The following is a 27,878-nucleotide window of genomic DNA, read 5'->3' as shown; positions in this document are numbered from 1 at the left end:
TCCATTTCCCCTTCGCCAGGATCATTCCTCCTTGCCCTTCACACATCACTGCCTCCAGGAAGCCTTCCCTGATCCTACAATCTGGGCTAGAAATGCTTTCCTTTGGATCTCCTGTGCCAGGCTGTAATTTCCTGTTGGTCTGCTTGCTTTCCCAGCGAAGACTGGGGCAGGTTTTGCTCTCCAATGAATCCTCTCACATCCTTGGCAATCTCTGGCAGAGAGCTGTGTAGTAAAGATTTATTGTCTGCTGACTTGACGTGCATTGACCTCCATAAAATGTAGGGAGAATGTCAGTCCTTTAACTCAGAAATGGGCACTGATATGTACAAGGCCCAGTGCCCCATAATATGATTAAAGTTATTCAAAGAGAAAATATGGTCACCGCATTACATGAATCACTGTATCACTGTCATCCCGTTGCTCATTGATTGCTCAACGGGCGCCAGTAACGTCTCCATTCATCCCTGTTGAGTGCTAGTGCGGCCCAATGGCGTCTGCTCGCTCCAGGAACATGAAGAGCACACCATTGTTACTGTTTTTGGCATACTGAATAGCAGAAAAAATCATCTACACTGAAAAGGCAACCAAAACTACAATCCCCATAGACTATTCAATCAAATTTAAGCTGATTCTATAATGTATTGGGAAACGCTCCCAATGATTTTTTTTTCTTTTTGGGTCACACCTGGCGATGTACAGGGGTTATTCCTGGCTCTGCACTCAGGGATCACCCCTGGCGGTGCCCAGGGGACCATATGGGATGCTGGGAATCAAACCCAAGTCAGCCACATGCAAGGCAAACACCCTAACTGCTGTGGTATTGCTCCAGCCCCCCAACGATTCTTTAGATTAAGGAAGACAGAAGATTTGGCCCTGCCAGCTGGAAACCTGTGTGACAAAGCAACTGGTGAGCTGGTGGGAGACAGGCCCCAGCACTGATACGGAGATCAGAGGAGAGTGTCCGCGTGTAAATTCTTCTGGGAAAATCAGACACACTTTCAGAAAACAAAATCAGACACCTGCCTTGTACCTTGCATAAAAACTAGAGGTATGGCAGGGAAGGAAGGGAAGGAGGAAGGGAAGGGGGGAGGAGGAAGAGGAGGAGGAGCAGGAGGAGCAAAGGGACTGTGTCTCCCAAGCAGCCTGCATGAACACCTTTATCCTTACAGAAATTACTATCAACTAGGCAGTCAACTTCTGGGGAAACCATTCTGGGTTTGAGAATGAAAACCAAGAGTTTTTGCCTGCCGCTTCTTCAGAAGCAACCACAGACTTAGCCCCGAGAGGCCGCCTGCCGGAACTGGGCCGTGGACACCATCTGTCTGTTCTGCAGCCTCCGCACGAGAGCAACCGTCATTCTGCAGACTTTCACCTGCTGCCAACAATCAGGGTGATCACACGGGCCGCTTGTGGGACCCAGGCTGACCTCTCCCATCATCAACTTGGCTGGCCTGACTAGGGGCAGTGCTAGGAACTTTCCAGAGCCCAAAACCAATGTTGAAAACAGGCCTGTTTGGGCTGGACAGATAGTACAGCGAGCAGGGCATGTGCCTTGAATGCGGTCAACCTAGGCTCAATCCCCGGCGCCACAGATAGTCTCTCAAGCACCAGCAGGAGTGATCCTGAGTACAGAGCCAGGATTAAGCCCTCAGCATAGATGGGTGGCCTAAAAACAGGAGGAGGAGGAGGAGGGGATGGAGGAAGGAAGAAGGAGGGAGGAGGAAGAGGAGGAGCAGGAGGGGGAGAAGGAGAAGGGGAAGGAGGAGGGGAAGAAGAGGAGGAGGAGGAGAGGGAGGAGGGGGGAAGGAGGAGGGGAAGAAGGAGGGGAAGAAGAGGAAGGAGGAGGAGAGTCTACTGGAGGGTCAGAGAGATCATACAGGGGTTAAGGCACATGCCTTGCACGTGGTGCATCCAGCTAAATTCCTGGCACAACGGAGTCCCCGGAGCATCACTGGGTGCAGCCCGGAAGTCCCCCAAACACCACCAACTGGCCTGGCTGATCCCTGCCACCCCAGGGCCAGAGCAGCACCCCATTCTTGGACTAACACACAGAGCTGCCAGCCTAACTGGCAGGGAATCATGGGGAGTCCCCAGCAACCCCACCCCTAAAGCGTAAAACCTAAATTTTGAAGCCCAGCGCCACAGCTCGTCTTCTGGTTTACAAAATAAGGACCCTCCCTAACTCACCCACAGGCAAGCAACCCCAGAGGCGAAGGTCCTGAGATCAGCAGTATCTGCAGGGCTCAGCTCCCTGCAAGACCCCCTGCCTCAGGGATACAGTATCTCAAGACCCCAGGAAACAAGAACAGGAGAGCCCGGGGGCTCAGGGGGCACCGTCACAACTCCCTGGGCACCAGCGATGTGGCCCAGATGTGCACAAGAGACATATCGGACACAATGCCTGAGAAAACAAACACACAAGCGTTTGTTGTGTGAGAGATCGCTCACTCCCAGGGTACCCTAGGGTGATTGGGCTCTTCTCCCTGAGCCTGTGAATGGCACAACTATTGGACAGGAGGATGTCAATGGGAAGGTAAATGACTACTCCTGGCTCTGTGCTCAGGGTTATTCTTGACAGTGCTTGGGGACGCAGTGTCAGGATTGGTCACATGCAAGGCAAGCTTCTTCACCCCCATAATATCTCCCCAGGTTCTCCAGGTACAACCATTTGGAAGGCAGATTGCTTTAAAAAAAATTAAACAGCGAGGACCAAAGCAACAGTACAGCGGGTAGGGCATTTGCCTTGCATGTGGCCAACCTGGGTTTGATCCCTGGAATCATATATGGTCCCCTGAGTACGGCCAGGAATAAATCCTGAGTGTAGAGTCAGGAGTAACTGCTGAACATCGCCAGGTCTGACCCCAAAAGTAAAAAAATAAAATAAAATAAATATCTACTAACCCTGTGGCTTAATCATTCCATTTTGAGGTGTCTAGACAAGAGGGAAGGAAAAAAGGCACGTCCACACAAAGGCTGGATGTGAACATTCTTTGTAGCTCTATTTATAATAGCCTGGTAAAAGACCGGCAGCCCAGCAGAAATGGGCACAGACTTAGCAAGAAACTTCCTAAGTTTCTTAGTACATCAGTAGCGACCGGATGTTAAATATCAGGGCAAGTGTCTCTGACCTCATTGGCTCTGAGAGAAATGCCAGTGAGACTGCAGCGGGTCAACACTGCACAGTCATCTTTAAGTTGGCAGAAATTCCAGAGTCTGGCATTCTCGGGAGTTGACAAGGATGTGGAAGACGGCCAATGCTTTGTAACAGAACTTAGTATAATTACCTTTTTAAGAAGTTTTTAAAAAAAGCAACGTTGAAGCAGGAAACATAGTACAGGGGGTTAAGGCTCTTGCCTCACATGCCGTTGACCCAGGTTGGATCCCTGACACCACCACATACCCACCACGAGCACCACTGGGAGTAATCCCTGAGCAGAGCCAGGAGTAAGCTCTGAGCACCACCAGGTTGGCCCAACCCCCCAAATAACGTTATGTTCATAGCAAAATCGAACTGAACTCACCCAGCCTTCCCAGATTTCCAGGACACCTCCCCCCCACACACACACACAAGCACAACCACTCTGGAATGGAGAAACATTATTCGGTAAAAATCTTTGAGTCCCACACCATGTTATTCTGCTCCTTGCAGGGTTTGCTAGATAAAGGTGCACTCCTGTTCTCCAAGAATACTGTGAAACTGTTTTCTCCACACACAATGAAAGCAAGCAAAGGCCCATCCACAGATACTTGAAGAAATAAACTGGGATACCATTAGTTAATGAAGCATAAATGATCACAAAATGGGAATTCCCTCTCTCCCTCCCTTCCTTTCTTTTTCTTTCTTTCTGTTTTTGGGCCACACTCAGCAGTGCTCAAGGCTTACTCCTGGCTCTACCTTCAGGGATCACTCCTGGCAGTGCACAGGGGACTACATGGGTTGCCAGGGATCGAATCTAGGTTGACCATGTTCATGTCTAGTGCCCTACCCGCTGTCGGATAGCTCTAGCCCCCAAACAAGGATTTTCTAAGTCACTGCTGTAAGTTACGACATGAACGTCACAATTTTGAATAAAAGCAGCAATGGTTAAAAGAGACAGAGGAAGCAAGTTGGAAACAGCCCAAATATTCATTCATGAGCCCTTCTGAAGCTGGGCTGCATCTGCCAGCGGTTTCCACTCAGTGAGGAAAGGCAGGGACCTTGCGAGAGGTGTGGGAGCACGCGTGTATTTCAAAATAGTCATACTGCAAGAAAGGGGCAAAACAGGAAGAGCACAAGCCTAGGAAAAAGGCAGACTAAGGACCATGCCAGCGGGGGTGGGGTGGGGGCGGGGGAAGAGGGCGGTGGAGGGCACCTGGGGAGGTGGGAAAGGTCCAAGGGGAATGACAAAAAGGCAGGAGACTGGGGGAAGGATCTGTCCACAGTCCTGATCGTGGTGCTGGTTCCACGGACACAGATACATAGGTGGTACCCAAGTACCGCTGGTGCAACCTTGAAGGGCCCCAACTTCTCTGAGTGTGGCCTCAGAGGCCTGCATGCTGGCTGTCCCACCACTGCAGGGCTTCCCCGGGCTCCGCCATCAAGCCTTTGGCCTGGTTGGCTGAGATCTGCTGGCAGGGCCCCCTGGGGGCCTTTCCTCCCCTCCCCAGTCAAGCGAGTGTGTGGTCCATGGTCTGCTGAGGACGACTCTGGAGGAGGAGCCAGGACTGCCAGAGCCTCTGCAGGAGAGGACAGGATCCTCCAGGAGTATCCGGCTTGCAACTGCAGATCTCCCCAAGCTGCCTTCAGATACCCCGCCAGAGAGCATCAAACCCAGCTCACATTCTTAATACCGCTCCCTGGGGTTCCATGCAATCAATCTGCTGCTATTCGGAGAAAGCAGGTGAGCACCTGGCTTAAGGGAAGCTTCATTAACTCTTTGCAGCACAGCCCAGTGAGCTCCAGGGCCAGCACAAAGGTCTCTATCCCCCGCTCAGTAACAGACAGCCCTACTCTGCTCCTGCCCGGCTCTGGTATTTTCATCCTGGGGCTGCTGCAAGCTGGAGCTTAGAAGCCACAAAGGTCTTCACTTGGATAACACCGGCCACCATTCAGTCAACAGTTCCTGCACACGACACTCTTCCCAGGGTCCACAGCCTTGCTGAGCAGACAGATGTCAATCCAATAGGCACCGTGACTGACAGGTGCCAAGCAAATAAGCACCATGTCCTAACAGTGACGAGGGCAAGGTACGGAGGCCCGACTCCGAGCACAGGAATAACACTTCCTCCCTCCCCATGGAAGGCCGTGACTCACCGAACAAGTGCCCCAGACATGCCCCGTAGATAAGTCAGCATCTGCTTGCAGGGAAAGGAAGCAAGACACCTCCCAGAAAGGGCTTCCTTCCCTCTAAATGGCCCCAAAATGCTTCAATCCACTTCGAGGCATCTGACTTAAAGAAACCAAGAGTCGGGGCTGGAGACAGGCGCAGCAGGTAAACTGGTTGCCCTGTACACAGCTGACAATTCCATCCCTGGCACCACATAGTTTCCTAAGCGCTGCCGGCACTGATCCTTGAGCGGGGCCAGGAATAAGCCCTGAGCACAGCTGGGTGTGGCCCCAGAACCAAAAGAAGAAATAGAACCACGAGTCAGCATGCTCCGGAGTCCGAAGAGAGCCGACATCCTGTGGGTGCTAGAGAGATGGATGTGGGCTCCCTGGCTGAGAGACCCCTGGGCTCCGGGACTGAATTATTGGGCCCACAGTATTCACCAAAGGCGGGGAATCTGCCTCGTGGGGAGAGAGACAGAGGGCGTGGCAAGGGGGCCGTCAGTGCTGGCACTCTACCTGCTGCTCCCGGCCTAATGTACAGACTGAGAGGGTGAAGTGACGCTTTCCACAGAAGTAAGCCCTGTGCATCACTGGGTGTGACCCAAAAAGCAAATAAATAAATAAATAAATAAATAAAGGTTCACTTTGGTGGTGGCTATGATTTCCAGTGTGTGGGTGTGCAGCTGTGCGGGTGGGTGAGTGTGGGGGTGAAGGTGGGTGTGTGGGCCAGCATGTGGAGGTGTGGGGATGCGGGTATGTGGGTGTGGGGTGCAGGTGTGTGGGGGTGTGCAGGTGTGGGAGGCGGTGTGGGGGTGTGAGGGTATGGAGGTGTGGGCATGCAGGTGGATGTGAGGGGGGTAGTTGTATGGGTGTGGGGGGGTGTGGGCAGTGTGCAGGTTTGTGGGTATGTGGGTGTGTGGATGTGTGGGCTGTGTGCAGGTATGTGTGTGTGGATGGTGTGAAGGTGTGTGTGTGGGGGTGTATGGGTGTGTGTGTGTGTGTGTGCAGGTGTGCAGGTTTGCAGGTGTGCGGGTGTGTGTGCAGGTGTTCGGGTGTGCAGGCATGTGCGCCTGTCACAGGCCTGAGGGGCGACAAAGACCGGGTGATGCTTTCATGCCGCCTGAGTTTCCTTAAATGTCACTATCAGGTTTGAATAGTGCAGGGAAGGCTGCCGAGTGAGGAGCGGGGAGTCTTCTCCTCAGCATCCCTCCCCCCCTTCCCCAGAGGCAGAGCACCCGCTTCCTTCCGGCCCACTGCCCAGGTAGAGAGGCCATCTCCGGGCCCAGCAGCCCCGCTCCCCAGCACAGCCCCGTCTGTGAGCTTCCCCCTCAGCTACCACCAGGGGCCTGGAGACTCAGTCACCTCCGGGGAGGCCACGAGCCCAGTGTCGCTGGACATTTCTTAAAAATGCGCGAGTGGCACTCTCCCGGGAGCGATGGCAAAGATGTGCGGAGATTTCCGGGGAGTGACTTCTCTGAGCCTGGCCATGAGTTTTCTGCCAAGGCGGTATCACAGAGACACCTTCACAGCGGTGACAGTGGCCCAGAGGGAAGCGAGCACTGGACCCAGGTGGTCATTCCTGGAACAAAGGAGGGATTACCCACGTCCTTGTATTACTTCTAATCAACCTCATTCCCCACCCACACCCCTCCAACCTTAGTTGGAAGGAAGTCAATCTTTTTACTTGGGGGTTTATTTGGATCCACAGTGGTCTTTTCTGGGGGCTGGCAAACACCTCCTGTACAATCTCTCAAAGGCCCCTCCACTACCACTTCTTTTGGGTTTTTGTTTGTTTGGGGGTCACACCTGGCGGTGCTCAGGGGTTACTCCTGGCTCTGCACTCAGGAATTACTCCTGGCGGTGCTCGGGGGACCATATGGGATGCCGAGGATCAAACCCAGGTCAGCCACATGCAAGGCAAACGCCCTCCCCACTGTGCTATGACTCTGGCTTCCCCCACCACACACACACACACACACACACACACACACACACACACACACACACACACACACACACACACACACACTTCTCGAAGCTGTTAAGTTAATAACGATGCCTTCGTAAGGATCTGGAGTACTGTACGTAAATCTTCTATACACCACTCAGGGACCCGCAGAGCCATGCATCCTGCTGATGGGAAACTGGCGTGTCCCCCAAGTAACGCAAGTGGGTGGTACCGTCTGCAAGTGGCTCCCTTCAGAGCTGGGTCTGAAGCCCACAGGCAGTCTCCCAGGCCCGGCCAGCTGAGGGGCAGCTGCTGATACCCACAGCTGTTGGCTGCCCTCCTATTCGCCCTCCTGCTCGGCCCCCTGCCAGGGAGGGGTGCTGGGGATGAGGCTGTGGGGCGTCCAGAAGGGCGCCTGGCTGGGGCAGCACCTCAGCAGCAGCCTGGGCAGAGCTGGGGCTTCCTGCTGTCTCTCAGCACACCCAGGGCCCCTCAGAGAGACCCGGCTCCCACGGGGTCCCGTGCAGGGGGGCCCGCATGGCACCCCGCCAGTCAGAGGCCAGTGTGCAGAGGGAAAGAGAAGCAGCAGGCAGGAGGGAGACCCTGGCACTGAGTTCTTGGGACAGAATCAAACCAAGATGGGATTTCAAGAAGTTACTCGGTCACTAGCCCTAAGCAGCTAACAGCGTCGTCAGCACACCCTTTGTGGACACTGGAACTGAGGGCTGGCAAGGCTCTAACTGGCCTGGCACAGGCCCAGAGAAGCTGGACACCACCCCTCCCCCACTCCCCTGCCCCTCCAAGAGAAGGTCCAACAGGAACACAGGGTTTTGACAAGGACATGAAGGAGGACCAGCAAAAGTTTCAAACTCTTCTTGACAATGCCATACCAATGGCCTGGCGTCTGGCAGAAAGCCCTTGGGCAGCCTGGGGGAACACCTAGAATGCCAACTTCGCAAAGGCCAGTGGGCATCTTTGCACCCTAGGGGCGAAGATTGCCACCTTACATGTATTCTCAGCTGTCTCTGCAGAAGCCTCCTCTCTCTCTCTCTCTCTCTCTCTCTCTCTCTCTCTCTCTCTCTCTCTCTCTCTCTCTCTCTCTCTCTCTCTCTCTCTCCTCTCCATGCTCTATACTCCCTCTCTCTATTCTCTCCATCTCTCTTCTCCCTCTCTCCTCCCGCTTTCTCTCCTCTCTCCTCTCTCTCCCCTCTCCCATCCCTCTCTTTCCCCTCTCTCTCTCCTCTCCCTCCCCCTCCCCTGTCTGTCTCCCTCCCTCTCTCCCTCTCTTCTCCAATACTTTTCTGTGCAGGAAGATGACGGACTGGGAAACCCTGGGCAAGCTTTAGGACCTACTTTCCTCTCCTGCACAGGGCCCTTGCTCACTCTAGCCTGTGTCCAGGCTCCCCGAGAACTCGAGGCGGTGTGGAGCAAGTGGGCTTCAGGCGCAGCTTGACCCAGCCTCTCGGGGCTGGTGAGGCGTGAGGTGTGCACCATGCAGGGGCTGGGAGCAGACTGTCATCAGAGTCCTCCCACCAGTTCACATGTCACCTGCAATAGAAAGGAACTTTGCGGGGTGGGGCAGGGGGCTGCAGCAGGAGTGCCAGGGTGGGAGGGTCAGAGGGCCAGAGGGCACAGCCTCCAGCAGGCCCTGAGCTCTGGCCATCCCTGGAGCTGAAGGTGCTCTTCTGCCAGACCTGCCACCTGCTGCGGTGCCCTGAGCAGAGCACGCTGACAAAATCACCCTTCCTTCAAAGAATGCGAAGACAGGCGCCGTCTGAAAAGTGTTTCTGGCACGGCGAGGAGACACCCCCACAGGTACCTCTACGGTCAGCTCCCAGGGGCCAGAGAGCCAGGGAGTGGGGGCTGTGGGGTGGGGGCGGCTGAGGGCGCCCCCCACTCACCCCAGTGCTCCAGCCCCGATTGTTCTGTCGTCGCTGTCATTCACCATCTCACTTAACGCTGGCCTCACTTTGACCAACAAAGAACACGAGGCTGAGTGATGCTGAAGATCTTGCCCAACGTCACAGAGATTCAGAACAAGGCCAGGCCCCCATGCATCCCCCCCACACCCACATGTAGCCAAGATGCAGCACTCAGCAGGTGGGAGGGGGGACTAGAGCGATAGCACAGAGGGTAGGGCTTTTGCCTTGCACATGGCCAATCTAGGCTCGGTTCCCAGCATCCCATGTGGTCCCCCGAGCACCGCCAGGAGTGATTCCTGAGTGCAGAGCCAGGAATGGCCCCTGTGCATTGGCCGGGTGTGACCCGCAGGCCCTGGGGGGTGGGGGCAGGGAGCCAGCAGAGCCAGCCTTCGGCTCCACGGCCCAGACTCCCTCGGTTGGTCTCCAGCATGCTCACAATGACCCCCACACACTGAGCTGGGAGCAGCCCCTGAGTGCTACAGACAAAACAAAATAACAAAAAAACCAAACCATGTCTCTCCAGATCAAAGCTCACACGGCAACATGCTGTGCAGGGGACCCAGTCCTGTCCTTGGGGGACCAATGAAGATGACGAGCTGTGGACAAGGGAACGAGGACAGTGGGCGGCGGTGAGCTGTGAATAGGGAAACTGAGGACAGTAAGCAGTGAGATGAGGACAGGGGAAATGAGAATAGTGGGCGGGGAGCTGAGGACGGGACTTGTGCAGACAGTGAGCTGGGCTGCACCTGCCTCTGACGGCGCTCTGGGCCCAGAGAGCCCCCTGCGGGTGAACGTCGGAACAGCAACAACCCAGAAGCCTGTGCAAGCTGGACAGGGCCCACCAGGGAGAGGGCTGCGGTGCCCTGCCGCCAGAGAGCAATGACAGTCCCACTCACTGCCCCAGGGGGTATGTGACCCCCAGGCCATCTTGAAGGTAAAAATACACCAGATTTCTATCTTTTTGGTTAACTCTACTGGGCCCAGTGAGTCTGACCTACCAACCCTTTTGTGAAGACACTCAACATCTGAAAAACATCTGGGCATGCCCGTGGCCGGCTGAAAGAAGGGCGCCAGTGCTGGTCCTGCTCTCAGCTCGGCTGGCAGGCAGAGGGCAGTGGGAAGAGACACCGGCAGAACTTCCCACCCTGTTTCTGTGCAGTGTCCTGGATTTCTGCACGTTTAGCTGTGCCCGCTAACAGCCCACTTCCGTTCAGCCTCTCTCAGCCAGCACTGATCTAAATTGGGCCGAGGGGGGTGGGCAATGCCATCTGCATGGGTCACAAGATCACATCTAAATTCTACTTGTCAACACCTGCCACAGACCCAGTCAGCAGTCCTTTGCCGAGTGAGTTCCTCCCTCGCGGCGCTTGCCCTTGTTCTCACGGGGACCAGAACCCTGACTCCGACTCAAGCCCCACTCTCACCTTGCAGATACCCCCTCCCCACCCCGGCACAGCTGGGGAGCTGGCTCAGTGGCAGAGCACTGGCCTTGCATGGGTGAAGCCCTGGGTTTAATCCTTGGCCAATGCAGGGTCCCCCAGCAGCACCCACAAGGAACAATCAAGTATGGCCCCAAAGCCAACAAACAGAAGCTACTGACCCTGCCCTCCGTGCCTGCTCGGGCTGTGACCTAGACCTGCAGAGTCCCGTCCTTTGTTCTGCTCATTTTAAGGATCGAGTAATGGCCAGGGGTCTGGGAGCCGTTCCTGGCGATACTCAACCTGGCAGCACAGATCTGACCAATCAAAACTCAAAGCCCAGGGCCACCCCATCTTCGGTTCTCAGGAGATCTTGCAGTGCAGGGATCAAACTCGGAGCCTCGAGCATGCCAAACATGAACCCCGGTCCTAGACCTCGCTCCCCAGCCCACCCACAGTCCTAACAGAACCACCAAGGCCTCATTTCTCAGAAGTTTATTCTCTCTCCCCAAATCAGGGTTCAAAGTCCCCCCACCACCAACACACATGCACACATGTGCACACATACACATACACACGGGCATGTGCAAACACAAGCACATATGCAACACACACACACAAGCACATATGCAACACACATGCATACACATACAACAAACACATACATGACCACACATACAACACACATGCGCACACACAAAACACGCACACATACAACACACACATGCATGCGCACACATACACATACACACCTTCCTAGACCACATGGAATGGAGGGAGTCCAGCTCACTCCCTGGCCTGCAGCCTCTCTGCTCCACCCTCGGCCTCACTGGGCCAGAGGGCCCTGGTGGAAGGTTCAGGGAGAAAGCAGGAAGACAGGTGGCCCACACACACTTGGGGATTTGGGGAAAGTCACTCCTCCGGTTCACAAGCACAAGACGAGAGCGCAGGGGAGGACACAGTTGGCCACCCACCTGGGCCAGAGCCTGGACTGCAGAGACCATAGAGGCTCCATGCCAGACAGGCCCAGTCCAGCTCGGAGCCCAAAACTGACTTCCATTCCCAAGTAGGACCAGAGATTCAGCTCTGGGGTCAGGAGTACATGCTTTGTGGGTACAAGGTGCTGAGTTCGATCCCTGGCACCTGGGAAGCCCCTAAGCAATGCCAGGTGTGGCCCTGGTGTTCCCAGGGCACCGCTAAGGGGCGCCTACTGGCCTCCACCACTGCAGAGCTAAGCAGTGCTGTGCGGCTGGGCCTGAGGGTGACTCTCGTAGCCAGGAGGAGTCCCGGGCCCCAGCCCAATAATAAAATCAACAAACCTAAGGAGGCATCGTGGTGTTTCTTTGTTCAAAGACTCCATCAGCTCTCTGGGAAGCCTGAATTCACAGCCCAGAGGGGGAGGAATCCCCACCCTGTACGGTGGCTCTGGGGTCCCATTCAACGCTCAACCAGAACCACCACAGACGCAGAGAGCCAGGCGGGCAGTCAGGCCCCTCCCTCCCCGCACCAGCTTCCCCCCGCACGGGAGGCCCTCCTGGGAAGGGTGTACTCAGCGCCGGCTCGGGCTCCCCACAAGGACACCATCTCCTCCGAGGCTGAACCTACACCTACAGATGGAGCCAGGGAGCCGGGTTCGAACGCACCTGAACACCCTCCCCAGCTCCCCTGGATCCAGCACATGAAACAACCATGTGGGAGTAAAACAGAATTAACCGCCCGCTCCGTGGGCAGCACGAAATGGAGGGGTCAGCTCAGCCAGTGCAAGCCAGCCGGGGGGCCTGGGCAGGTGCAGCAACGTGAGAGGCAGGAGGGCGAGCAGGAGCCCTGCACGAGAGCGCGTACCAACACGAAGCGACAGTACGGCTGGCAGGGAGCCGACCTGGCACCGGCCGACCTGAGATTAATCCCCCACATCTCTTAAGATCCCCCCACCCACTCACCCCCTCACCCCCACCAAGCACCACCAGGAGCCATTCCTGAGCGCAGAGCCAGGAGCAACCCTTGAGCATCACCGGATGTGGCCCTGAAACAAACAAAAAGGCGGGGCCTCTGGGTGCCATCTGACCATCAGATCAGAATCCTCCCACAAGAATTCTGTGCTCGCACCCCACGGGACTTTATGTCCACCCACTCGGGAGACACTGTTCAGCGATTTTCTGATGGTGTTTAATTCATGCCCGTGAACACCCCTAACGTCACAGGCTCCTAAGAGACAGCATTATACCTTCCACCCAACTAAAAGGTTAGGGTTTCTAGAACCTTCTTCCAGGGACCTGGAGATGGCTCAGTGGCCACATGCCTGTCTGGCAAGCATGAGTTGGATCCCCAGCCCCATCCTGCATGCGCCAAGTATGATCCCAGCAGCACTGCTGTCTGAGATCCTCAGAGCCACAACCAAATGTGCCAGCCCCGGCAAGCACCACGCCAGGATTCAAGGGCCACAGCCAAGCACGTGCGGCGCCTGGCCATCACCCCACAGTAACAAGGGGACTGGAGGCAAGGGGGATTTCTCTTTTTAATTAAATTTTTTTTTCAAATAGAGGGGCTAGAGCGATAGCACAGCAGGTAGGGTGTTTGCCGTGCACGTGGCCGACACGGGATCGATTCCCAGCATCCCATATGGTCCCCTGAGCACCTCCAGGAGTGATTCCTGAGTGCAGAGCCAGGAGTAACCCCTGTGCATCGCCGGGTGTGACCCAAAAAGAAAAAAATTAAAAGGGGGGGAAAGAAGGGGAAAGAAAAGAGACCCATTTGCTATTTTTCTGGAAAGGAGCACACCATGTCCAACAGCCTCAGAGGGAGAGAGGACAAAGGCGGAACCCGAAGAGAAGCCGTGGCTCAGTGCTTGCATCTCTTAGCATAGTGGGACAACACCTCCCCCCACACACCACACACACACACACACACACACACACACACACACACACACACACACACACAAAAGCAAGCCCACATTTGAGGAAGTCATTCCTTCCCATGGGAAGAGAGGTGGGGGTGGGGGCCAGGGAGACCCCCATGCATCCCAAGGCACAAGAACATTCCAGAAGCTTCGAACAGAGTCACACTTCCGAGTTTCCCGGGAAGGTCTCTCTGGCGCCCCACAGCGCCAGTCCGCAGGGCAGCCGTCCAAGTCCTACCTTCTAGAAGATACTCATACTGGAGCTGGAGGAATGGCAGTGTGCCCAGATGTTAGCGAGGGTCAGACCCCAGGGCCTTGAGCCACCCCCGCCCCGCTGCTCCCTGCTCAGAGGCGGGCCTGGCTGCTATCAGGGCAGAACCAGGGTTGCCTAGGATCCATTCCAAGTGCAGGGCGATGACATCAGAATAGGGGGATGACATCAAGGTGGGCACAGGCCGGCCTGGGGGGTACAGACAGCAGAGAGGGAATTCTTGGGGCTCTGAATCAGCCTCCACTGGAAGGAAGGCCCCCAAGGGAGAAGTGGCCAACTCTGGATTATTCTGTTCCTTCCACATCCCCACTGCCCCCCTGGGAGGCTGAAGATGCAAAATATCATTTACAAAGACTGAGCAGTAGGAGGCAACCTCCACTTAGGGACAATGAACAGCAGTCCTCTAGCGCCACCCTGTGTTGAGTGGGAGGATTTATATTTGCATTACAAATATACGATAAGCAATAGTACAGCGAATAGGGTGCTAGCCATGCACGAGTCCTACCAGGTTCAATCCCCGGAACCCCATATGGTTCCTCAGAGCCCCTCCAGGAGTGATCCCTGAGTTTCAGAGTCCAGAATAACCTAAGCACCGCCAGATGTGGCATCAAAAACAAAAGCGGGGGTGGGTGGGGGTGAAACAGATACATACTAAGTACATGTGGATACACAGACAAGTATAAGTAGCATCTGCCAATTCTTGCAGGAGGAGGTTCTGATGTCCCAATTAAACTGGGTAACCTTGATTTTTATTTGCTAAATCTGAGCATCAGTTGCTTTTTTATTTGGGGGCCACATCCCGAGATACTCTGGGTTTACTCCTGGCCTTGTGCTCAGGGATCAATCACGGCAGTGTTTAGGGACCGTACATTTATTTTATTTTATTTTATTTTATTTTTTGCTTTTTGGATCACGCCCAGTGATGCTCAGGGGTTACTCCTGGCTCTGCACTCAGAAATTACTCCTGGAGGTGCTTAAGGGGACTATATGGGATGCCAGGGATCGAATCCAGGTCGGCCACATGCAAGGCAAACACCCTACCCACTGTACTATCACTCCAGCCCCCAAACATTTTCTTGACACAGTTATGTCATCAGACCTGTGGTTTGTTCCCAGACCCTGGCAATTGTACTAAGCGTTGCAATGACCATGGATGTGGATATATCTCCTCAAATTACTGCTTTTGTGCTTTGAGGATAGAATGCCAAGAAGTAGAACCTCTGGGTCACATGGGAGCTCTAGCATTGCCTTTTTTTTAGTGTACAATCATTTTATTTCCAACTTTTGTGGTGTCAGGGATAGAACCCAGGACCTCGCACGTGCCAGGCACCTGCTCATCGCTGAGTCACCTCCTGTCTGAGGAGAAAAAAAATCACAGTAATTCCCATAGCTCGACAGCTCTCCAGTGTCAAAAACTTGGATTTTCCCCCAGAAAGTCAGTCTTTCCTACAAGATCCTGGCAGCTGAGGGGGGGCAGGCAAGCACGAGCTCCACCAGCCGCCGTGCACAAGACCCAGGCTGGGGGTCTCTGTCCAGAACAGAGCCGGGCAGGTCTTGCCATTACTCGTCTGGGTTGCTTGGGGACCCCCGGACCACCTTTCCCACACACTGCCACCCACCTTGCTCAGACCGAGTGGGGTTCTAAGACGGAAGGACGGAGGCTATTTGAACTGGTTGGGATGCAGGACACTCCGGCAGGCAGCCTCCGACTGATTCCAGGGCCGAGAAGTCGAGCGACCCAGCCTCGGGTGGGGATAGGACCACTGCCAGGACACCACCCCACACAACTAGCATTGCCTTTCTGAGACTCCGTACCATCTCCCACCGAGGCTGAACCAGGTGACATTCCCATCAACAGCGAAGAGGGGTTCTTTGTTGCCACTTCCCCCCAGCACTAACTGTTTCCAGTATTTTTTGTATAAGCCATTCTCGCTCAAGGATCAGCTCCGGCTCTGCACACAGGCAGGCGCTGCCTCGCGTGAGGGGTTCACACCCCAGCTTTCTGTGGCGCGCCTGCAGACCCCCGCATCTCCTGGTGCCTGGGCGGATACAAGCTGCCCGCTAGAGCGGGACAAGATGTGGCTCGGGGGAGGCTCACCCCATGGCCCGCTGGCCGCTTCCAGGTGCCCCGGCCAGCAGGCGGACTGCAGGAAGACATATTTGGATCCAATTTTGACTGTGTGTGTCCCCAGCCAGAAAACACAATTATGCCCAGAATCTGTCACAGGGGTTGTACGTCTGATCCTGGACAAATTATTGTTGTTGGTTTGTTTTCATAATGACCATCCTAACAGGTGGCAAGTGGCAAGTTATGGTTGTGGTTTGTTTGCATTTCTCTAAGAACCAATACAGCTGATGATCTTTTTCACATGTTCACTGCCATTTTTATGTCTTCACTGGAGAAAGAGCTATTCAAGTTTTTTGCATATTTATATTTTGGGAAGTAGAATCATCAAAAACATAATTCGGGATTCTTCTATTCTCGGCTGATATTTTCTTTCTTTCTTTCTTTTTTGCCATACCCGGCAATGCTCAGGGGTTATGCCTGGCTCTGCACTCAGAAATTCAGGAATTACTCCTGGCTGTGCACAGAAAGACCATATGGGACACCGGGGATTGAACCCAGGTCAGCCGCCTGCACGGCAAACACCTTACCTGCCGTACTGTCATTCCAGCCCTCTTTCTTTCTTTTTTAAATAATGTCCTCTAAGCAATAATTTAGCCTTAAGATCAAATTTTCAAGAAGCTTTAAAGGAGCTTCTTTAAAAGACAAAACAAACTTCTGGCTCGTTCTTCAATCTTCAAGCCTTATGGTCATCCTTGAATACCATCTCAGTGGCTGTCTCGATGTTTCATCACTCGCCTATTTCCACTCTAGAGAAGTTGTTCTCTCTCAAACAAATACCTCTGTCTCTCTCTCTCACTCTCTCTCTTTCTCTCCACACCCACATGTTTCTAAATAAGTTTCAATAACAATTTTCTTGTTTCATACACACAAAAAGAAAGATAAGACAAACTTCTCAACATTTCACCGTTAAATATGGCACCCACTCATGGCACTTATGCTAGCCCTCTACTAGATTAAGAAAAATCTGTTTATTCCTTGTGTGCTAAAGAATTTTATACTGTTTCAATAATTAATTAATGTTTCATTCCTACTGAATGTTCTGCATCTACTCAGTTAATTTTATTAAATCTATGATTTTATTACAATAGTTTTCCTATCAATACAGATACTTAACATATATATATATATTTTGTTTTTTGGGTCACACCCAGTGATGCACAGGGGTTACTCCTGTCTCATGCACTCAGGAATTACTCCTGGCAGTGCTCGGGGGACCATATAGGATGCTGGGAATCGAATCCAGGTCAGCCTCGTGCAAGGTAAACGCCCTACCTGCTATACTATCACTCCAGCCCCAACATTGTATATATTTTCCAACATATTTGTAGGATTCATCTATTTCATGTTCACTTTCAATGCATTAACATAAATTATTTGTCCTAGTAATTTATATACCTAACAAAAGGAAAGCTAATTTTTGAAAAATGTTTTAACAACTTAACATTGGTTTACAATTTTGTGGGCTCTCAGGAGTTTAGCTTTATTCATCTCTATGTGTAGGTGTCACATATCTCCTCCACATTAAATTTTCAGAAAAAATATCTTCTGGGGCTGGAGCAATAGTACAGCCGGGAGGGCGTTTGCCTTGCACGTGGCTGACCCAGGTTCAATCCCTGGCATCCCATAAGGTCCCCAAGCACTGCCAGGAGTAATTCCTGAGTACAGAGCCAGGAGTAAGCCCTGAGCATCGTGGGTGTGACAACCCCTGCCCCCAAAAAAGCAAAATAACAAATCTCTCATATGTAGCATATAAAGAAGACTTGTAAGGAAACAACTAAATGGCCAAAGCCATCAGAACCAGAGATTCTGTCTACAGAACTGAGCTCACGTGGCAGGGGGGCCTGAAAGGGTACCCTGGGACACTGGCGGGGGTGGAGGGCCCCCAGTGATGGGCATGCCGTTGGATGATGCGTGCATGAGCAGTATTCTAAATCCCAGGACCTCAATACAAATGATAAATAAAATAATACCCTCAGGCCAGAGAGCTAGCACAGTGGGCGACATGCTGACCTGGAGTTCAGGTGACCTGGCTCCACCCCCACCACCTCATCAGGTCACAGAGTTCCTCCAGGCGTGACCCTCAAGAGGAGAGCCAGGAGTCGGCCCTGAGCACTGCTGGGCGCCCACCCACACTACCTGTCACCTCCCTCGCCGCAGTAGCTCCTCACGAAAGCCCAAACTCAGTCTCCGAGGTGCTGCTGGGAGTCTCAGAGCCCCTGCTGAGAGGACCCCTGAAGTCTTCACTCACCAGGAAGTGGCACGGTGGCCCACAAACCCTTTGCCAAGGCGAGTCCCTAACCGACCAAAGCCCCGGCAGCCGCGAGCACACCCCAGCAGCTGCCACCCTGCCCGCTGCCCAACTCTGCCGCTTCACAACTGAGCTCCACAGGGATGCCAAACTGCCAAAAATTTCAGGTACACAGAGGCGGGGTTGGGCTGAAAGCTCTGGGCCGTCTGGGAGTGGTGGTGGTGACCTCCCCCCACCCACTTCTGGAAGCCCCCGCAGTCACAGTTACACTCCTCCACCACCACCCCCAGGTAAGCTCACTACCCAGCTAAATCGTCTGGATTTTCTTGAGCAACATCGCCAAACTCTACAATATTAACATCCCAGTAGGAGGACACCAGATTGGATGGGAATGTAACAGAGATGCCAAGTGAGCTCGATTAACAAAAACACTAACACAGAAGCCTCAACTAGCGGCAACAGCCTCATAAACCCCCAGACAAGGACTTCCTGTCCACATAGTGAGATAAACAATTTTCGCAAATTTCTTTTACTGAATTTTTTTTTATAATTCCATTAGTCAATTAGTGGAAACAAGCAATATAAAATCAATTAGTGTGTGTCTGCCTCAAGGGGGGGCAGCCTTGAGGGGTGGTTGAGAACATGGGGACAACGGTAAAGGGAAGGTGACAGTGGGGGTGGGATTGGGGTTGAAACATTGAGTGCCTATGAAAAATGCATCATGAACCACTTTGTAAACCGTGGTGTTTAAATAAAGCAGAAAAAAATTAATAATTTAAAAGCTGACAGCAGCAGAGGCAGCTGTAGAGGGTAGCTGTTCCCTCCTAACACAAGACAGAAACTATTTTTCTCGTAACTTCCAAAGGATCAAAGTTTTCTGATCTTCCTTCCTCTATAAGTGGACCATTTCCCTCCATCAGAAATATCTGCTCTGGGGCTGGAGCAATAACACAGCGGGTAGGGCATTTGCCTTGCACGTGGCTGACCTGGGTTCGACTCCCAGCATCCCATTTTATCCCCTGAGCACCACCAGGAGTGATTCCTGAGTGCAAATCCAGGAGTAACCCCTGAGCATCGCCGGGTATGACCCAAAAAGCAAAAAAGAAAAGAAATATCTGCTCTGAGGCTGGAGCGACAATACAGCGTGTGGGGCATTAGCCCTGCACGAAGCCAATCTGGATTCAATCCCTGGCATTCCATATGGTCCTCCAAGCACCAGCAGGAGTGATTCCTGAGTGCAGAGTCAGGAATAACCCCTGAGAAAAAGAGGAGGAAGAAGAAGAGGAAGAAGAGGAAGAGGAGGAAAAAGAGGAGGAGGAGAAGGAAGAGGAGGGAACAGCTGCTCTTGCTCTGGGCGAGGGGCAGGCTGGGGGCCGGTCCCCCTCTGGTACAAGCCCGAGGGAGATGGTGGGAGAACATCTCAGCATTCTACGTGACAACTCTGCTGACCCAGCAACCATGCTTCCTGGGACACGTGTTCCGATGACACTTGAGAGCAAGAGTCAAGTGAGAAGGTGTCAAGTGAGTCACTTCGGAACAGTGTCAAAGCAAACAAACCAGCAAAAGGTTTATCCACAGACTACAGGTTGAATGAATGATGGGAAACCCAGAGAAGAAAATATTGTACCGTTGGCAAAGGGGAAGATTTTCATTGACTCGGTCACTGTCACTGATGAGACACTGTCACTGTCATCCCATTGCTCATCGATTTGCTTGAGCAGGCACCAGTAATGTCTCCATGGTGAGATTTGTTGTTACTGTGTTTGGCATATCGAATACGCCACCGGGAGCTTGCCAGGCTCTGCCGAGCAGGATACTCTCTGCGGGCGGGATACTCTCGGTAGCTTGCCGGGCTCTCCGAGAGGGACAGAGGAATCAAACCCGGGTCGGCCACATGCAAGGCAAATGCCCCACCTGCTGTGCTATCACTCCAGTCCAGAAAGACGTTATATACTTAAAAATAAATTCAGGGCTGGGGAGCTAGCACAGTGGGTAAGGCTCTCGTCTTGCACTCAGCTGACCCCATTTCAATTCCTAGCACTGCACATTGTCCCCTGAGCACAGCCAGGAATGATCCCTGTGCATACCTGGATGTGGCCCAAGAATACCAAAATTTTAAAATAATTAAAAATAAAAATATATTTAGAGCCAAAAAAAACAAATCTTTTTATTCAGGACATCTGAACTGGCCCTTCAGCCAAGACAGTTTCTCTAGTTAAACATGCTCAACCCCCACAAGAAGCTGGGGGAAGTCTGGCCTGCAGCCGGCCCCGGCCCTGGACGCTAGACCCTCTCCAGCCGCCGTGGAGCCTTCTCAGAGCCCCGGCACCCCAACTGGTCCCCAGGGAGGCACAGAGGCCCAGCCCAACACCAGCGCTGCCGGCCACCGGGCCTCTGAGTGTGCCTGGAGATGAGTTTGGACTGGCCGGACGACTGGTCAGCACCGTCCCCAAACGCTCTCCCGACCCGCGACACGAGCTCACTACCTGAGTGACTGCTCATCATGCGCACGGCCTTGGCCTTGGCCAGCTTCAGGCTGGTCATCCACTGCTGCCGCTCCTCCTCCGTGCTGGCCTTGAGGTGGTAGGTCCTGGCCCCACTGGTCAGCATGATACCGCAAGAGTCCTCCGTGTCAAAGTGGGCAGCGGACATGACGATGGTGCCACGGCAGGTGTGGGCCATTTCCCCCCGATTTCTGTAAGAGAGAACGAGAGGGTATGATATAAGACTCCCAAATTCAACAGCAGAGGAGGGGAGAAGGGAGAGGAGGGGTGGGGAGGGGAGGGGGAAAGGGAAGGAGAAATGGAAGGAGGAAGCAAAGGGAAGGGAAGGGAAAAAGGAAAGGGAAGGAGAAAGGGAAGGGGAAGGGAAGGAAAGGGAAAGGGGAGAGAGCAAGAGGAAAGAAAGAAGGGAGTGAGGAAGGAAGGAAGGAAGGAAGGAAGGAAGGAAGGAAGGAAGGAAGGAAGGAAGGAAGGAAGGAAGGAAGGAAGGAAGGAAGGAAGGAAGGGAGCAAGGAAGGAAGGAAGGAAGGAAGGAAGGAAGGAAGGAAGGGAGGAAGGGAGGAAGGGAGGGAGGGAAGGGAGGGAGGGAGGGAGGAAGGAAGGAAGGAAGGAAGGAAGGAAGGAAGGAAGGAAGGAAGGAAGGAAGGAAGGGAGGGAGGGAGGGAGGGAGGGAGGAAGGAAGGGAGCAACGAAGGAAGGAAGGAAGGAAGGAAGGAAGGAAGGAAGGAAGGAAGGAAGGAAGGAAGGAAGGAAGGAAGGGAGCAAGGAAGGAAGGAAGGAAGGAAGGAAGGAAGGAAGGAAGGAAGGAAGGAAGGAAGGAAGGAAGGAAGGAAGGGAGCAAGGAAGGGAGCAAGGAAGGGAGGAAGGGAGCAAGGAAGGGAGGAAGGGAGGAAGGGAGGGAGGGAGGAAGGGAGGGAGGGAGGGAGGGAGGAAGGAAGGAAGGAAGGAAGGAAGGAAGGAAGGAAGGAAGGAAGGAAGGAAGGAAGGGAGGGAGGGAGGGAGGGAGGGAGGGAGGGAGGAAGGAAGGGAGCAACGAAGGAAGGAAGGAAGGAAGGAAGGAAGGAAGGAAGGAAGGAAGGAAGGAAGGAAGGAAGGAAGGAAGGAAGGAAGGGAGCAAGGAAGGAAGGAAGGAAGGGAGGGAGGGAGGGAGGGAGGGAGGAAGGGAGGAAAGAATGAAGGAAGGGAGGAAGGGAAGGAAGGGAGGGAGGGAGGGAAAGGGAGGGATAAAGGAGGGAAGAGAGGAAGAAAGGGAAGAGGGAGGGAGGGAGAGAGGGAGGAAGGGAGGAAGGAAGGTAGAAAGAAAGGAAGGGAGGGAGGGAGGAGGGAGAAAGGGAGGAGGGAGAGACGGAGCCTGCAGTTAATGCCCCCAACTCCAAGCAGGGAGGTGACTGGGAGGTGATTCCTGCTGGGTCTGACTGGAGAGGCTGTGTGGACACTGAGGCCAGTCTGGGCCCTGGGGGAGGAGGGCCTGCTTCAGCACCCACTCTGAGCCGGCGCGGGAACGGGGAACAGGAAGGCAGGGTGACTGCCCAGGGCCTGGCCAGGCCTCGCTCACTCCAGCCCAGCCTCCAGCCAGCCTCGGAGCCACAGAAGCCGAAGGTGGGGAGGGGCCACGGAAAGCGTGAAGGGAAGCCCAAACCCCAGCAGGAGGCGCAGAGTCGTCGCCTGTCCAGGAGGGACCTCGGAGACAAGGTGCAGAGCAAACCTTCTCTGGGCCTCACGGGAACGAGCTGAGGGTAATGGCCGGGCTGTCCTTGGTAGGGAGACAGGATGAAGGGGCTAACGGTACTAAGGAGAGGGGAAGCGGCAGCAATTACAGGGTGGGTGTCTCCAACGGGGACCCAGGTCTGAGAACTTAAGGTTCAATTACCGTGCTTGGATCTACTCAACTCACTCCTTAGATGTTCAAAGGAACTTCAGGACTTCCCCACCCCACATCCCCCACCTCGTCCTCTCAACCCACTGCTGATATAGTAAAGCTCTTCCCATGGCGTAGGGGGTTATGGCCACAGCTTCAGAATCTAGGCTGCAGGGGCCAGAGATAGTACAGTGAGTAGCACACATGTCTTGCAGGCAACTGAGACAGGTTCAATCCCATATGGTCCCCTTAGCCCCACCAGGATGACCCCTGAGTGCAAAGCCAGAAGTAACCCCTGAGCATCGCTACATGTGGCCTCAAAAGAAACCAAAATATTAAAATATAAATCAATGGGGGAAGGGGAGACTCTTTAATAAAATTATATGGAATTATAGAAATAGATCATTACTAAATACAATGTGGAATCTAAGAGAGGATAATAAAGAAGGAAAAAAGACAGTAGTGAAAAGATGTAAAATGCAAAGTCTGAATGTTAATTAACAGTATTATAACAAAGCTGATTTCCTCCTTCTGATCACGGTAGGTACTTTAGCGAGGTAAGATGCTAATATGAGAGGAAGCTCTGTGAAGACTTGGGAACTCTGTACTATCTTTGCAACTTCTCTAAATCAAAGTTGTTTTGTTTTTGGGTTCTTTTTTCGGGGGGGGGTGTTTTTTATTTTGTCTTAGGGGCCACACCAGCGATGCTCAGAGGTTACTCCTGGCTCTGCACCCAGGAATCACTCCTGGCAGTGCTCAGGGCACCCTGTGGGATGTGGGGGATCGAGCCTATCAGCCTCGTGCAAGGTGTGCGCCTTACCTGCTATACTATCACTCCAATCCCAAGTCAAAGTTCTGTTTTGTTTTGTTAATTTAAAGCTGCCATTACCTTTCACACAGAGCCATTGCCGAAGTGAAGTCTTATGGTCAGAACCTGAACTCAGCCTGCCCTCAGGTCTATGACGAGGCTAGAGACAGTCCTAGTGTCACTGATGAGGACAGTAGCCCCAAGCCCACATCATAAAGGCTGATTCTGGACCAGGCTCTCCAAGGGCTGAAGTGAGGCAGCTGAAAACTCACTGAATGAAGAAGGGCAGAGTAATCGGTACGGGGTTAGGGGAGAAGGGAGAATCAACCAGTCAAGTCCGAGAAGCCAAATTCAAAACCCATAAAGACAACAAACTCAATGTACAGAGCACAAGTCCCTTCCGATAAAGCAGAATTATCAGAACATGAACGAAATTAATATGCATGGGCTCAGACATCCCCAAAATGGAATAAAAAGATCAGTAAAAGAACAAAGAGCAGGTAAGAATGAAACAAAAAACAGAAAGGCATGAAAAAGTAACAAGAAAATTGAAAACATAAAAAATATAACAGATAAGTCTGACCAGACATTCCCACGCCCAAATCTAAATTCAACCTTACCTCATCGAAAAGATAACTACTTCTCATTAAAGGATTTGAGGAGACTGCTCGATTTCTCCAGTTTTACTTTTATGAATTATGGAAGAATTTGTGCAATGGCAGAAGTGAAGGTAGGTATTAGACACCTCCCGAAACCATCTGGCTTGTCAGATGGTTTGTCAAACCAAACTGCACTGGCTTGTCGAGGAATTTACCTCTGCTCTCTTTTTTCTTTCATTTAGGTGTTTTTTGGTCAATCCATTCTCTACTAGTAGCTAAAATGGTATTTTTTAAAAGACATTTATTTATTTATTTATTTATTTATTGCTTTTTGGGTCACGCCTGGCGATGCTCAGGGGTTACTCCTGGCTCTGCACTCAGGAATCACTCCTGGCGGTGCTCAGGGGGACCATATGGGATTCTGGGAATCAACCAGAGTCGGCTGCATGCAAGGCAAAAGCCCTCCCCGTTGTGCTATCGCTCAAGCCCCTAAAATGGTATTTTTAATATCCTACTTAGTTTTTAAAGTCCTCAATGACTTCCAAGTCAGTCCTGAAAAGGCCTAAAATTCAGGGACACCACCTACAGATAAGGTTATTTTAGAGTATGGAGCACCTCACCTGCCCGTGTTTACATAAGTTTTGGTTACTCCTCTTGTCTTGAGTTCCAGCGGAGGTGACCCTCTTTCCTGGGTCCACCTTCCACATCCACCCGATAGCCCAGAGAGAGGGAAAATCAAGTTTCCCCTCACAACACAGTATAGACCCGGGCCCTGAAGCTGCCATGACAACTTCTCTCCCCTGGGGTCCCAGAACCTTCTGGCTAATCACACACCTTGGGCAGCCTCAGTGACCTCATGATCTCAGGACAAACCAGGCTCCACCATTACATAAGAGCTCCTATTTAGCATGTATGACCTCATGCCATTTTTTAAAAAGAAAACTTTTTGTTTGTTTTTGTTCTGGGGCCACACCCGGCGCTACTCAGGGGTTACTCCTGGCTTGGCACTCAGCGATCACTCCTGGCGGTGCTCAGGGGACCATATGGGATGCTGGGGATCGAACCCAGGTCAGCCATGTGCAAGACAAGGGCCCTACCCCACTGTACTTTCTCACCTGTCTACCATGACAATTTCTTATTGACAACCCCATCAGGGCTTAGATGAGAAATCTGTCCTGTTAGCCCTTCAATATGCCATATACGGGACTGGCGAGGGGGTCTGGGGATTGAGGCATCTGCACGGGGCAACAAGCAGCAGGCTCGGGTTCAAGAATTGCTGGAAGCAACTCCCAAGCCCAGAGCTGGGAGTAGCCCCTGAGCACCTCCAGGGAGTGCCCCAAAACAAGAGGGGGTGAGGGGAGGCACCATGTCATTAAAAAAAAAAAAGTGGGAAAATGGAAAAAAGGCAGGACGACAACTGAGCAGCCCAGGGACACAGACATCTCAAAGCCCGCCCTCACCCCCACCCTCCCCAGCACCCTCCCACTGAACAATGTCGCTGCCCTGACTGCCCCCTGGCTGGTATCACGCTCACTCTCAGCAGTGAGGGCAGCTCAGCGCTGCTGACTGGAGCCATTCAGAAAACCCTTGGGCGGTCGAGCCCAGAGCGAACCTCCCAAGAGAAGCCCTGCCATGCCCAGAGACGAGCGGGCACCGCGGGGCCTGACACCGTTTCTTGGGCTTCTGGCCTCCTTTGGCTGCCCTTGAACGTTTCCCCTGAGAAAGGTTACATAAACGCAGGTACAAATTCTACAGGAAGCACATTCCTGATGTAACTTTTAAAGGAACGGGTGAAAAATGAGAGTAGGAGTCATTCTCCTGGCAGTAAAATTCACAGAGCTGGCTGCGATTTTCAGACAAACGGAGCTGACAGGAACTCCGAACGCCCAGACAACTTAGAAACACAAGCTGCCTCTAGACAGCGCTTTGCTTTCCAAGAGAGACAGCCACAAAGCTGACTGATTCCTCCCAGAGGCCCACAGGTGGGCAAAAGAGACATCAAAAGAGACATTATTTAGCAAAGGTTCATCAAATGTATTCTAGGGTACAGCATCGGGAGGAGAGACAACCTCATTTTATAGCCAAGAAAGGAGAAAAAGTCAGGAAAAGGCCAATCGCCTACCCCCAGTTCAGACAACTGGTAACCCACAGAGCCAGAACTAGAAGATTTTCTGCACAGGGATCTCTCCATGGAGGGTAACAGAGCTTCCATCCTGGGGGCACTGAATGCCTGGCTTTCCCCGACCATTACTTATTCTTGCCACCTGTGAGACACGACCTGGCCAGATGTGGTCAGTGCCCGGTTCAGATCTACACTGGCACATGGCAAGAACTCCGAGATGACAGGCAGCTGTTGAGTGTCACACATGCTGTGGAGCAGACGCAGGGAGAAGACCCAGCCCCAGTCCTCATCCAGAGTCCTGCCAACACCACCTGCCCAAGGTGTGATGACAGGGCAACAACACCCAACCCTCTCGGTGTCACTCACGGAGACCCACCAGACCCTTTCTGTGGTCTCCGAAAGTACTGGAATAGCTTTGTAGTCCCCAAACATATCGGACCTGGAAATGCTTTCATCTCAAAATTAATCCATAAGGTCTTGCCAAGCAGAAGGCACATGCCACTTTTTTTCCTGCCAGTTAAACAAACGACACTACCTTTCCGAGTCATTGCCATTTTGTTGGTTTGATTTTGCGTTTTATTGGGGGGCGGGTGGAGCAGTCCCGAGCCTGAGGGCTGCTCCCAGGGACTCTCAGTCAGCGAGGCTGGTGGTTGAATGCGAAGACCCAAGGATGTGGTGCTGTTTGGGTCCTGTGGTGCCCAGTGGGCATCCAGGGTTTAGCTGGCGATGCTGGAGGACCATGTGCCAGGGATGGAACTAGGGTTGACCACGTGTAAGGCAAGCACCCTGGACTGTCTCTGGTCCTGCAGCTGTTTGTTTTAGTTTAGGGCCCTACCAGGCAGTGCTCAGGGCTTACTCCTGATGCTGCACTCAGGGATCACTCCTGGTGGTGCTCAAGGGACCATATGGGGTGCCGGGGATCTAACCCAGGTCGGCTACATGCAAGGAAAGGACTCTACTTGCTGTACTATCATTCTGCTCCTATAGTTTTGACGTGAGAGGGTGGCTCAGCCGTCTCACCTGTGCCTTCCAATCAGAATTCCAAAAACTCTCCGTCAGGCCTCCTGAGTGTCTTGTAAACTGATTTTCTCTGCCCTGCCCAGCCCTACCCAGGGCCACAGTCACCCCTCACCTGACCTTCACAGCTCCCAGTCTCTGGGTACCACCTGATCCCTGACCTCTCAAATGTCATGCTGGCCAGAGAGACAGTACAGGTGTTAAGACTTCACTTTGCATGAGGCTGAACTCCGGAAGCACCATAAATGAACCCCTGAGGGCTGCCAGGAGTGATCCCAGAGCATATAGCCAAGACCCCTGAGCACAGACAGGTATGGTTCCAAAAAAAAAAAAAAACCCTAATGATCCAACAATACAGCAATTCTCTTCTGGATGTAAATCTTCCCCGCAAATTTAAAGCAGGTTCCCAAAGGGGTATTTTCATACCTGGTTTAGTCACGAGTCAACTCACAACTCAGCTGCCAATGAAAACAGGGAAAATGTGGGGCATTCATGCAATGTAACATTACTCAACCTTAAAAAGGATGACACTTACCACTACACAAATAAACCTGGTGGACAGTATGCTAAGTGGAGTAAGACATTCACAGAAAGACAAAAAGACAAATTCTATATGATTCTACTTTTATGAGGGATCTAAAGTTGTATCTAAATGGTGGCTGGTTACCAAGGGCTGGGGACTCAGGAGGAATTGTTCCCATGTAGCAGTTCAGATAAGCAAAATGAAAGATTCTAAAGATGTTTCACTATATTAATATACTTAAAACTACTGAAATACATATGCGGTGCAGTTATGTAGATAGATTTCTTTTATTTGGGGGCCACACTGGG

At 52.7% G+C, this 27,878-nt stretch overlaps 1 protein-coding gene across 2 annotated transcripts in view; it reads right to left on the bottom strand.

The window, feature by feature from the left end:
• OSBP2 (oxysterol binding protein 2) overlaps window positions 1–27,878 on the bottom strand; it is a 131,222-nt gene that overhangs the window by 81,642 nt on the left and 21,702 nt on the right. For both annotated transcript variants that reach the window (XM_055146737.1, XM_055146738.1), the window contains exon 2: window positions 20,629–20,837. In XM_055146737.1, coding sequence (XP_055002712.1) covers window positions 20,629–20,837 — 209 coding nt within the window. The remainder of the gene's footprint in view (window positions 1–20,628; window positions 20,838–27,878) is intronic.

This window comes from Sorex araneus, chromosome 9 (assembly GCF_027595985.1).
Source record: "Sorex araneus isolate mSorAra2 chromosome 9, mSorAra2.pri, whole genome shotgun sequence".
Lineage (NCBI taxonomy): Eukaryota > Metazoa > Chordata > Mammalia > Eulipotyphla > Soricidae > Sorex > Sorex araneus.
Note: the sequence above shows the minus strand (reverse complement) of the source record. Positions and strands in the feature narration are given on the sequence as shown.